Raw genomic sequence first — 13217 nt, forward strand, 5'->3', positions numbered from 1 at the left:
ATTTTGCGCACTGATTCGGCCGGCGTTGATGGCAGACAGTGCATCACGAGTGTTGAGTTAGCTGTGTGCTTCATATAGTTTGGCCCGTATTCCATTTGTATTGGCATGTAGTTGTGTACCGAAAACAGGACATGCCATTGTTTTTGGTATTTATCCTGAAACCCTACGCCTCCTGTGTCTTGTGGGTTAGTTGAGAACAGATGTTTTTGTCTGTGCTGCGTATTGAACATAGCTATGACTGACATACGCTGTCGCACATCCGAGCCAAGTAACTCGGTTTTGATAAACAAGCAGCAAGCCTGCATAGGCCAGCAGGTAGAAAATGGCAGATTAAACACAGCAGACTACTTGTTGGAAATGCGATCCCCGAAGTCTGCATTTTTGTCGGCTCAAGGAAGAGTGCTGAAGGTGGTATTTGTGAGGATTTCCAAGATTCTCACTTGTCAGGATTCCTGAACATGGCTTGGACAGCTTAATAACCTGGCTGTTGTGAAACGTTCAGGTGAAAGGGTACTCTGTCTCTTGCAAAAAGCCAGTTGATAAGATTTACGCTATTGACAACCTGGTTGGATGCTCTTCCATCTTGCTGTCATATTTTGTAAAATAAAGAGTACACCAGGCCTATGACCTTCCCAGAACCATAACTCTTGTATATAAAAGATCCATAGAAAACTTTTCAGTATCTGTTTGCTCCTGTGTGTCATTGTACTTGGAATCTTTGCTGGCAAACTCATTCAGATGCTGTGAAAATATGTGTGTTCTTTCATTGATCTCTCTCTCTCTCTCTCTCTCTCTCTCTCTCTCTCTCTCTCTCTCTCTCTCTCTCTCTCTCTCTCTCTCTCTCTCTCTCTCTCTCTCTCTCTCTCTCTCTCTCTCTCTCTCTCTCTCTCTCTGTGTGTGTTTATATGCATATGTGTCTAATGGTGTGGTGGCGGTGGCAGGCTGCCGACTTGAGCAAGCCAATCGACAAGCGGATCTACAAGGGGACGCAGCCCACGTGCCATGACTTCAACCACCTGACGGCTACGGCCGAGAGTGTTTCTCTGCTGGTTGGCTTTTCAGCTGGCCAGGTGCAGCTCATCGACCCTATCAAGAAGGAGACGAGCAAGCTCTTCAATGAAGAAGTAAGTGTGTGTGCGTGTGCGTGCGTGTGTGTCAATATCATTGAAGATGCTATTGATGAGTCACTCTATTGAGACCACTGCAGAAGTTGATTGATGTGGTTGAGTGTTTACATAGCCATGGTTTTTGTGTGAAAAACATGGAGACATGAGCTGAACTGTGGCCCTTGACTGCTTGATGTTTTTGTATCAGGTTGAATGGGTCATGAGTCTGAGTTCTGCCTTTCATGTAGAGTGCAGGCATTGCTGCTGCATGGTATTTTCACAGGCACTTGTAAGGTTACGAGAGTATTTATCTGTAGGAACCCTTCTGGACTGTAATAACAAGATGTAGTTTTTTCTTAACTGTTTGCTTTGCTGTTGTATAACAGCCATTGTGTTAATCAGTATAAATATGTAATGTACTTAAAGTAAACTTGTGGTTCAAGTGTTGAGATTCTTGCAATAACTCAACTCCTTCCTTCTTTCCTGCCAACTCTCCCCACCCTTTTCTCTCTCCTCTTCTGCCACAATAAACACCCTGACTTGACCTCCACCCCCTGCTCTACTCTGAATACCCCCCCCTGCACCCGTCTCAGAGACTAATAGACAAGTCGCGAGTGACGTGCGTCAAGTGGGTGCCGGGCTCGGAGAGCCTGTTCCTGGTGGCGCACGCCAGCGGCAGCATGTACCTGTACAACGTGGAGCACACGTGTGGCACGACGGCGCCGCACTACCAGCTTCTGAAGCAGGGCGAGAACTACGCCGTGCACACGTGCAAAAGCAAGCAGGCGCGGAACCCGCTGCTGCGCTGGACAGTGGGCGAGGGCGCGCTGAACGAGTTCGCCTTCTCGCCGGACGGCAAGCACCTGGCGTGCGTGAGCCAGGACGGCTTCCTGCGCGTGTTCAACTTCGACGCGGTGGAGCTGCACGGCACAATGAAGAGCTACTTCGGCGGCCTGCTGTGCGTGTGCTGGAGTCCCGACGGCAAGTACATCGTGGCGGGCGGCGAAGACGACCTGGTGACGGTGTGGTCGTTCCTGGACTGCCGGGTGATCGCGCGCGGCCACGGCCACAAGTCGTGGGTGAGCGTGGTGGCGTTCGACCACTGCACCACCAGCGTGGAGGAGAGCGAGCCGCTGGAGTTCAGCGGCTCCGACGAGGACTTCCAGGAGCAGCCGCCTCCGCCGCCGCCCGTGTCGTCGTCTGCCACCGCCTCCTCGTCCTCGCAGTTCGGCCGCGACCGTGCCAACAGCACTCAGTCGCGACTCTCCAAGCGCAACTCCACCGACAGCCGGCCGGTCAGCGTGACGTACCGGTTCGGCTCGGTGGGCCAGGACACTCAGCTGTGCCTGTGGGACCTCACCGAGGACATCTTGTTCCCCCACCTGCCGCTCTCGCGAACACGGACCCACACCAACGTCATGAACGCCACCAGCCCCCCTGGTGGGACGGGCGGCACCGGAACCGGCACGGGAGGCGTCGGGGGAAGCGGGACCGTCATCTCCACGGCGACGGCAACATCCACGACGACGGCCGGCGCCAACAGCAGCAACCCCAGCACCAACGGCAACAACAGCGGCGCCAACACGCCCTCGGCGCCCAACTCGCTCACCACGGCGGCCGCCACGCTGCCGCGTTCCAACAGCCTCCCGCATGGGGCGGCCAGTGTCGCCGGCGGCAACAGCAGCAGCGGAGGAGGCGGTGGCACCACCGGCGGCGGCGGCAAATCGGGCGGATGGACGGCGGGCTGGCCAAGTTCGCCACGCTCTCGCTGCACGACCGCAAGGAGCGCCACCAGCACCACCACCACCACCACGAGAAGGACCACAAGCGCAACCACAGCATGGGCCACATCAGCAGCAAGAGCAGCGACAAGCTCAACCTGCTGGCCAAGCAGAGCAAAACAGACCCGGCCAAGACGCTGGGGACACTGCTGTGTCCGCGCATGGAGGACGTGCCCCTGCTGGAGCCACTTATCTGCAAGAAGATTGCGCACGAGAGACTCACCGTCTTGATCTTTCTCGAGGACTGTTTTGTCACCGCTTGTCAGGAGGGATTTATTTGCACATGGGCAAGGCCTGGTAAAGTGGTAAGTCCCCTTTGAAAGCCATATTCCACCCTGTCTGTCTGTCTGTGAAGGTGCACTGAAAGGACCACCTCTCCATCTGCTGCTAAGAGTTTTCTTGTTTATCCCTCAACTGTTTGTATCTCTCATTTCATGCAACAGCTCAGAAGGCTTTCCCCACACCCAGAGAGAAAGTGTGTGTGTGTGTGTGTGTGTGTGTGTGTGTGTGTGTGTGTGCACTTTGCCTGGTGTAACATTAGCTGCGCATGGTTTTGCCTTCTCTTCTGTGGCTACACAGGACCACCTCTCTCTCTTTTTCCTATTCTTTCTTTCTCTCTATCTCTCTCCCTCTCTTTCTTTCTCTCTCTTTTCCTTTCTTTCTTTCTCTCTCTGAGTCTCTCATCTCCATTTTTAATTGGCTTTATTTGTCTCTATCCCCTTTTCAGCTGCCTTTGTCTAATGCCGGTCTCATTAGTTCTCCATCCAGCCGAATACGCCAGGCTAGAGCAATCACTAAGATGCAAATCTCTGCTCGCTGTGTGTGTGTACGTGTGCTTGCGTGTGCGAGTGTGCATTAGGAGTGTTATCTCTTGTCATTCGAAGGCAAATAGAAAATAGCTGCCTTTCCAATAAAGATCAGGTCTGCCTGGGCCAGGCCGTCCACTCTAATGGCAACTGGTCAGACTCGCAATGGGGACTTGGAGCAACACAGGATGTATTGACTGCTACCGCAAACACCTCTTAACAAATGTGTGTGCACGGTGTAATTTATGTTTGCTTCCTGTATGTATGTGTTTGTTTTGTTGCCATCATTTCAAAATGTTCTGCATCACTGAGGCCAGTGCTTCCTCTTAGGTGTGTGCAGACTCTTGCGCCATAACAGCCAAATCATAGATTACAGAATACGGACACACAGCTGAAAGCCCATTTACATGCTGCTTTACTGTTAGAGGATGCTAAATGGTGGTCAATGTATTTATGACCCCTTCAACTTACAGTGAGACACCACTATGACCTTGAAGTTCTTCAACCCTCGCACGAGAATAATAAAAAAATTGTGGCAAACGGTCTGTGCATGTAAAGAAAAGAAAACCTTTCTGTGACCTGTCCCAAATTATGCCAACTTCCTTTTTGTTTTTGTTTTCCTTTTTGCAGGGCTTATTGTCATCCCAAAACCAAGCCAACTCACCAAGTGGGACTGTAGTATAGCCACAATATTTCTGCTGCTAAGAATCCTGCATCACAGAGATGTTGAGGCACACAGAGGCGGATGCTGCTCTTCACCCTCAAAAAGCATTGCAAGTTTTGTTTTGTCCTTATACCCCTTTCCTTGATTTCTTTTTTCTTCCTTTTCCCCATTTCTTTTCCTCCCTAGTTTTCACTCCCTGCTGAGATCTTTATGTTTTGGTTGTCACTTGTACGGCCCAGAGTTTGGTGGATGTGCATAGATACAGATGAAAAAAAAGGGGTGTGGTGCAATTTTCTTTTTTCTTCCAAAAAGCGGCTGGTGTATCCCCGGATTTTTAAAGAGTTGTATTTATTTTAATTTTTTCTTTTTTTTGGCTAACACATCTGCTTCACTTTCTACCCCACATCCACTTTCATTCTGCCTCCCCCCCTCCCTTCTCCTCTCCTGCTGGATTTTGGATCATGGTTGACTAAATGAACCATACCAACTAATCAGTGGTAAGGATCCCAACCGGCCGATGTTCTCAAACAAAGGGAGGCACGAGTCTGAGGATTTCACCGCCCCCCAGATTCTTACTCTCTTCCCCTCTTCTCCAACCACCTTTTCTTTAGACTCTTTCCTCATTGAGAACTTTTGCACTGATTTTTTTTTTTTTGGTCTTTTGTTTTATAACTACTATAAAGGATTTAAAAAAAAATGGGAAGGTTCAGGGGATGACCTCCATGCACTTGGCTTTGTTATCCTCTGTCTTGAAATTTGAAATCTGAAAAAGCTGGATGCTGCAATCATAGTTTTTTAAAACGAGAAAAAAAATTTGTTTGCACTTAATAGTTTATTAGAAGAGAATGGCTTTACATTTTTGTGTGTGTGCGCGCAAGGACTCGCAGACAGAAATAAGGAGGAGAGAATATGAACTGATAACTTTGTATCTATTGAGCATTTATTTTAATATTGTTTCAGATCAAAATCTGCTCTGTATGATATTGTACAATATTGTAATTCAGTGATTTGATGAGGCAAACAGCAAACTGATCAGTGCTCTAGTGGACGTTTTTGTCATCATTAAAGGAAATAGTGATCTTTCTTAAGCAGAAAACTATACATATTAATAATATTAAAATAATCTTAAATATGCAGGTTTCTGTTCTTTTTCTTTATTTTTCTTGTACAAATGTTCATCCAGAGGTATTTTGGTATAGGAGATTTTTTGTGTTAAATGCTCTCATTGACGAGCTGAAACGCTTACCTGTTGTTAACAGATTCACGAAAGAATGATAGAAAAAAAACGTAAGAAAGAAATATAGAAGTGTAATTCAGCAGAGGGGCTGTTCAGACTCTACAACTATATGAAGCTCAGGAAGTCTCAAGAAAAGACTAAAAAAAAAAAAAATAAACAAACACAAAAAAAGATGAAGATAGTTCATATTTTGCCTACCAACAGCAATGCTATTACTCAATGTAACGCTAAGTAACATCCAACTAGGAACAAATAGGTTTGAAGTTGAACAGTAGGACCCTTATCTGTGTGACACACTTAAATGTTTTTTACTGTATCCTCTTTTGTGACTACCAATCATTGTTGATGAAACCTACATTGACTACACTAACTGGGGAAGGGATGAAGACACCGACATGGTCATACCCTTGGTTTTTCAATGTGGTTGACATTTTACATTTCACCTTTTGTTCTGCATTAAAACGAGAACGTATATGAATGTGTGGCCTCATGTTTCGATTACTGACAAACGACTTCCATCTCAAAGTTCACTTTGTGATTTGTGTGTGTTTTGTTGTATTATTATTATTATTTTATTTTCTCTCCCTTGTTTTATGTCACCAGTTTTCATGGTGTGGAGAGACCATATTTTTCACTCTGTCCTGTCCTGGGAATAAAGAATCCATATAGTTGCTTTCTAACTGGAAACAAATGACATGTTTGACACCAGCCTTTATTTCTGAATGAAAAGAAAGCTGATTATGTGGAAGGTATACCATGACCCTTAATGGAACCAGTTTTTTGTAGCAGCTAATGGTATTCACATAGTTGGTACTCTCATGGTGTCAGTTATGATTATGATATTGTGAAACAACTTGAGAACCTTTTTGATATCTTTCCTTTCTAAAAACCTGCCTGCTGCGTCTTGATTAACATTGTTCACCCTTTGGATTTGTTTCCCCTTCAATTTAATTGGCTCAAAACCCCATCATAATGGTGGCTCAGTGGGGCGGCTTGCCCAAATAAATATTGCAACATTTGCTGACCATTAGACTTTTAATATTCAGGAAGCTGATTAGGGAATCAGTTAAATTGTAAGGAGGTTATTCGTCTCTGACGTTAAAACTTGTTAGATGCACAATGGTTTCTTAGACATGAAAAGAGAGTGACCAATCTTAAAATGTCAAGATGCGTGCTTTGCGTTATCTGTCTCAAAGTCATTAAGTTCAAGGAAGTAATGTGCTCTGACATTATAAATGTAAAAAAACAAGCGTGCTGCTTTCTTTAAATGTTAACTACATTCTTTATTGCCATGGCATTTGTTTAAGCGGTGCAGGTGACAAATTATACACAGGAAAAGGTGAGCACAAGAGGAAGCAGAAGGTGGATGACAAACAATGGCCAACACTTAATGCAGCGGGTGCCTATATTTATCCTGGACAATAAATGGGTTAGTTTTTACATTACCAATGGTAAAATGTCATAACTTCACATTAGAGAATAAGTGCTTGTATTTGTACTTGTCTTATGTGGGTGCCTTCGTCCTTGTTCTGATATGGTGATGGTTCGATCCTCATTGCTACATAAGTGATGTGATGCCAGTGATGGGAATACAGTCTCACCATTTTTATTCCCCGTTTTAAAGGAATGCACAAATACTGTAGAGTAGTCCACTGGGTTAGTTTCACTGGAGCTGTGATGGTTCTTCATCCCTTGCTGTTCATGTCCTCACCCCTTGGTGGCGATGCTTTTAGAATGAACTCTGTTACATCCTGAACATGTGGGATGTTCCCTAGTGATTTCACTCAGGCAGGTCATGTATGGACAGAGTATAGGTAGTCAGTGGTTGATCAGTATTCCCCACGCTTTCTCTCCAGAGGTGGCATGTAGTATGTTTTGAAAGCTGTGCGGTGAGGGTCTTTGGGCTAAAGCAGAGAGAGAGGATACCACAGGGTGAGGCAGGAGTGAACTGTTACATTCCACCAACCTACATGTAATTGTAAAGCTCAACAGTGCTACACTTGAACCTTATGTAATAAGATAGAACTTACCATGGGATAAACACTTTATGATATGGTCATAGACACATCCTGTGCAGTGTAAAATTGGAACATGACCATACTGCCATGACATGTTCATGATATGCTTTGTCTCATGACTTAGGTATTTAAGTTAAGTTACACCAGAAGCTTTTTTTTATTTAGCATAATATGACATGGTCAAGTACAATTTCCTAGCTATGTTCTGTTCTCTAGGTATCAGAATGGTTATACAGTGGGGGAAAAATGTCTTGTGCTGCAATGACTAGATATAATAAATACTGACCCCCCACCTGTGCGCCTGTGGCTAGAAATGTGATGACATTTTCTGGTGTCGTGACATCTCACCTTTACCAGGCGTGAGTGGCACTTTTTCGAAGTGATGGCAGGCAGGGAACCCCTGTGCGTGATGGTGAGAGCAGGCAAGCTGGACACCGGGTAGGTGATTTTTGGAGAGGGGACGACCACATTCAGTTTGGGCAGCTCCACGGGGTACCGATGGGGATTGCATCGCATAAGCGGATCAGCCATGTGCTTCAGATGATGCTGCGGGACAAAAAAAACCAAGGTAAAGTAAACAATATATAAGATGAGAGTATAAAAGGTCTGCTTTCTTTTAAAGGACAAGGGAAGAGGAGGTGCTTTGATTTGCAAGGTGAGCAGACTGTCATCTTTCCCACTCGACAGGCGCTAGAGTATGTGTTGACTCCGAGGCTCGGATGATCGGGGGGAGGTGAGCGGTTGGTTTGGTTAGTTTTATTTTTCCGTCACCTGTCTCCTTCCTTGTCTGGCGATGCGCCACAGCTGGTCCACGGAGTTGGGCGTCCCGCTGGTCTCGCCTCCATCGACTGTCCCGATGGCCCGCCGCAGGCTCACCGCACGCTTCTCTGCCATACTGGGAAAGGAGTAAAACTGTGAGTGCGTGCGTGAGAACTCTGGAAGAGCTCTACAGGGCTTTAGCTTTTCAGGTGTAGATTGGTCCATTTTTGAGATTTGAAAATATGGCTGTGAAAATGTTCAGATAACCTCAGACACAGAAGTTTTACTTGCTTTAATTAATCTCAGAGTCCATTAAAAATCTATGGCATGATGTCATTTAACATTTTTTTATGCAGTTCTTCACAAATTAATTTACATGCCAGATTCTTGTGCAGATTCTTAATTCCACATTAATTACCTTTGGTATTTGTTTGCCTTCATCCATCCCCTGCTGCGTTCATTAAATTTCCCCCACAGCTTGACCAGTCATACATGCTTTATACATAATATTAATTTACTGAAAGGCCTAAATAACTTGATGTATAACATATGCAACTAAGAAAAAATGTAAAGTCATTGAGTGGTATTACCGCTGGTCCTTGAAGAAGGTGTGATGCAGGGCGCTCCGTGCACTGATGCGCTCGTCTGGGTCGTAGGCCAGCATCTGGTAGAGCAGAGACAAGGTGGGGGAGGGGCACTGGGGGATGAGATGGGAGAGCCCACAGCCCTTCCGCGGAGGAAAGTCGAAGCGCATTGCCCTGGACCTGCACAACAGCGGAGACAGGAAACACTTTCATTTGAGCAATGCACCTCACTCAGGAGGACGGCAATCCATCGGTATTCCCATGTCCTTGGGACCACTCGAATATGTTCTGGTTACTCCTTCGCTCTATCTGTCCATATGCATATCCTAACTCTCAGTATTGACTTAAACATTTACTCCAGGCTTAGAAGTGACTTCAAGTAGAATGCAGCCCTAACTCTCGGGGTCCCCCTACAGTTGAGAAGCCTAATAATCGGGTAGGCAGGTCGGTAATCCTATAGAGGGCCACTCTATAGGATTAAGCCTTTAGAGGGCCACTCAAAGTGCCGTTCGTCATGATATGAGGTTATGTGCCATCAAAATGATTTTGGAAATGGTATCTTTAAACACGCTGTTAAGCCTCTTTTGCAGTGTCTTGTTAAAAGCACTACAACATAACATGAACTGGAAATGCATTTAAATTGCATCCATAACATGAACTGGAAATGCATTTAAATGGCATCCAAATTTCTATTGCAGGCTGAGGTAAAGAACACATTGGTTGCACTAAGTATGTCTGAGCTTCTTGCATTAAAGGCACCCTTAAGAGGTTTTTTTTACCTTAATGGCATGAAAGAGATGAACTTCCTATGGAAAATGAGGTATAAAGCGATGAGATTTAAGCACATACGGTTTGAACTTCTGGAGCGTAGCACTGTCAGGTGTTCCCAGTACATCATGGATCTTATTCACCTGGTCAATCTCATTCGTTCCAGGAAATAGGGGTCTGAGACTGTAACCACAAAACACCTTGTCAAAGGCATGTATATAACAACATCTAAATCAATATTTCAAGTTAGTGTGGACACAAAAAGAGGCCCAGTTAACAAAAAAAAAACATTCACCTGATGATTTCATAGAAGACGCAGCCAACGCTCCAGATGTCCATCTTGAGTGAATAGTAGCCGTCGGTCAGCAGACACTCTGGAGCACGGTACCAGCGAGTGGAGATGTACTCGGTGTGAGGGGGCTGAGCGTACACACTCCTGCAGGAGCCGAAGTCTGCAAGCTTCAGGACGTCATGCTACAGGGAAAGGTCACTCATGAACTTGCCAAATGCTATTTTTGTACATTTCCTACTGGTTTTGCTAATATTAAGGGCACATGCCTGTGTAAAGGCTACGATCACCAAGGGGTATAACAGACTATACTTACTCTAATCAAAATATTCTCTGGCTTCACGTCTCTGTGAAAGATGCCATTGCTGTAAATGAGAAAAGCATTATCTCATCAATGACCAAATGCGACTTTGGCACTACAATAAAACTGTGGACTAGAAAAACATCAAACATAAAGGCTGACAAGGGTATGCTGATAGTATTTAGGGTCAAAGATTTAAAATCTTGTTTGAGAGTTCTAAAAGTATGCACTGAATCCAGGCAGGTCCTCAGAAAACAGATGAGGAAAAAAATGAAATCTGGCACACTGCTCCCCCCTTGAATATATTAATACCAGATATATAATTATATCCTCAGAGGTTGATGTCTCATACATTTCACAAAGTTTCTTCAGATCTTGTTTGGGTCACACCATCCGCAATCATTTGAACTGTTAAATAATTTTCAAATGATATTAACCTTCAGTTTACATCTCACCTTACTTGCCTCAGCTAGATTAATCTTTATCCCTAAAACACTGTAACAAACTCCTATCCTCTAGCCTCTATAGTTAATACAGGACTTACAGTAATGGAACACACAGGGCATTGGTTCCATCTGTCTTGCAGCTCACCTATGCATATGATCCAGGGATTTGCATAACTGGTACATGTAGTGCTTGATTTTGTTTTCGGGTAAAGGATATTGCCTCCCTGTAGAGAGAAACCTTATATTCAACCAAAGATGGCTGAACAGTGACTGGCAACCATGCTTCAAAATACACTTATGTAATAATATTTCAAATTAAGCCAACCTGGCCTCTCAAAGAGACAGGCTGTCACATGTCATATATCCTTTACAGATTTCAGTACACTCCTATGAATTCAGTGTTTAATTTAGTATATTGCCTAACTTCATGTAGGCCTACCTTTGATGAACTCGTAGATGTTCATGTCCATCAGTTCGCAAATGAGGGAGACGGACCCTGATTCCTGATCACTATAAATAAATAGTTAATAACACAAATTATGTCATTGCATATTTTCTTATCTTCAGTATCATTTTTGTTTGACATATCATTTCATTCATGTGATATATCTGAATAATTTTCTGAATAATCCAAAATACTTACAATACCAATTCATGAAGCTGGATAATATTCGGGTGTGGGTTCAGCCGTTTCATTGCTTGAACTTCCCTTAAGCTGTGAGCCTTCTCCAGGCTAGAAACATATAAAATGAGCCAATGAATCTCCATTTACTATGCATAAATTAGATAGCAACAATGCAGCAAATATAATGACGTCAGTAACATAATTTTGTTGCCCTGTTTTGGGGTAAATGGGAAAAAATAGTAGCCTAGTCTGAAAATCAAACACCAATTGAGAGAATGTACCTTGACCCTAGACTGTATACAAGGTCAGTATGAGGGCATGATGTCGAGTGATGAGTGAGGCTTCTCCAATTACAGTCCGAAGCTACCCTAAACAATTACAGTCTGAAGCTGCTCACACACCTAACCAGCAAGTCACCAGGTGCACTGTGAAGTACCTGTTAGCGAGCTGTTTCATCGTTTTGCAGGCATAGTATTTTCCATCCTTCAGGCTCTGGGTCTTTACTACTTCGGAGAACGTCCCCTCTCCGATTTTCTTGATTATTCTGTAATCTAAATGACAGAAGAACATACATAAACAAACAACTGAAAAGAAAGGTTTATGGCTATGTACCATATATGGGTAAACAACTGCCACATTAACATGAGTCAAACTACAGCACCGTCATGGGCTAAGTGAACAAGAAATTGTTATGCGTTGATTAGAAGTTAGCATTAGCAATAACTGCCATGCATATAAGGCTAGTTAGCCTATTCGGTAGACAAAACAAACACAACTTTTTGATGTTACATTGTAAACAATTCCACTCCATTTGAAACAGTTTGTCTGACAAGTTGTAACTTACTATGCATTCCTCTGCAATACACTGTAGCCTATGCAAACGTAGAAACTACCCACAATACGGTTAAAAGAACTGACATGAAGCATTGTGGCAGTTACATTATCACCACGACGCTGATAGTAATGAAATAAAAAAAAAAGGAATAGGCTGGCAAGCCCTTTACTCAACAGTCAGCACTCGCCATGTTAGCTGCTGATCTCATTGTCTCCTTGGTAACCAGGCACGCCTAAACTCTGACCCTAGAGGTGGAGGAGGCGAAACAAGAAACTTTTCTACTGTCTAACAAGCCAACTGGTGACCGATGTCAGTGTCACTTGTCCTCTTTTGATCTTTCAGAGACATTGTCAAACATCATCGAGGCATAAGAAAATAACCTTGACATTTGTTTAAATAATACAAAAACGAAAAGAAAAAAAAAAAAACATGTACTTAAATGATTCTAAAATTCAACAAGCGAACAGCGATTGTGTCATTTCACATGTAATAGGCCCGTCTAGCTCTTCTACATGGCTAACGTTACATATATGTGCTCCTTTGAAGCCTTACCTCTTTTACTGAGGGAGTTACTGAGGGTTGATTCAGACCTACGACAATGCCGTTCCCTTTTCTTGTCGACTTCCATGAAACTGCTTTATTTCATACTTTCCCCCTAAAATTATCGCGGCCGCAATGTCATTATTTTAACATGTTAAATAATCCATAATGGTTTAATGAAACCCATATTACAATTGCAAAAGCCTTTCCACAATCCGCAATGACAAGCATTGAGCACGTAACCCTATTTCCACCACTGAGCGGTTATCAAGAAACACTCCCTCGGCCTCTAGGCAGCCAGCGTAAAACATCTTGCGTATTCCCCGCGTCCTCTGACACTCAGCAGCATGCAGAGCAGAGGCTCCTATCTTGATAGGCACACACGCCCGACCGTCGACCTCAGCCTTGGCTCTCAAGCGCGCGAGTGCGTGTGTATGCGCGCGCACGAGGTCAATGGG

At 44.3% G+C, this 13217-nt stretch overlaps 2 protein-coding genes across 3 annotated transcripts in view; one reads left to right on the forward strand and one right to left on the reverse strand.

The window, feature by feature from the left end:
- Positions 1 to 6072, forward strand: part of LOC125284010 (WD repeat-containing protein 20-like) — a 7254-nt gene extending 1182 nt beyond the window's left edge. The window contains 4 exon segments of the mRNA XM_048227680.1: positions 942 to 1124; positions 1700 to 2834; positions 2837 to 3192; positions 4324 to 6072. Coding sequence (XP_048083637.1) covers positions 942 to 1124; positions 1700 to 2834; positions 2837 to 3192; positions 4324 to 4377 — 1728 coding nt within the window. The 3' untranslated portion in view covers positions 4378 to 6072.
- Positions 6073 to 6856: 784 nt separating this feature from the next.
- LOC125284011 (MAPK/MAK/MRK overlapping kinase-like) lies at positions 6857 to 13217 on the reverse strand. Of its 2 annotated transcripts, none has more exons than XM_048227681.1 (12): positions 12772 to 13217; positions 11821 to 11935; positions 11403 to 11492; positions 11199 to 11269; positions 10905 to 10983; positions 10329 to 10377; positions 10019 to 10197; positions 9805 to 9906; positions 8962 to 9135; positions 8384 to 8507; positions 7961 to 8158; positions 6857 to 7498 (listed from the first exon to the last, which is right to left on the reverse strand). In XM_048227681.1, exons 1-12 carry the CDS (start codon positions 12845 to 12847, stop codon positions 7424 to 7426), a joined length of 1332 nt encoding a protein of 443 aa, XP_048083638.1. In that variant the 5' UTR covers positions 12848 to 13217; the 3' UTR covers positions 6857 to 7423. The 2 variants fall into 2 exon arrangements, with proteins under 2 accessions (XP_048083638.1, XP_048083639.1); XM_048227682.1 differs by lacking the exon at positions 12772 to 13217 and adding an exon at positions 12229 to 12431.

Source organism: Alosa alosa, chromosome 19 (assembly GCF_017589495.1).
Source record: "Alosa alosa isolate M-15738 ecotype Scorff River chromosome 19, AALO_Geno_1.1, whole genome shotgun sequence".
Taxonomy (NCBI): domain Eukaryota; kingdom Metazoa; phylum Chordata; class Actinopteri; order Clupeiformes; family Clupeidae; genus Alosa; species Alosa alosa.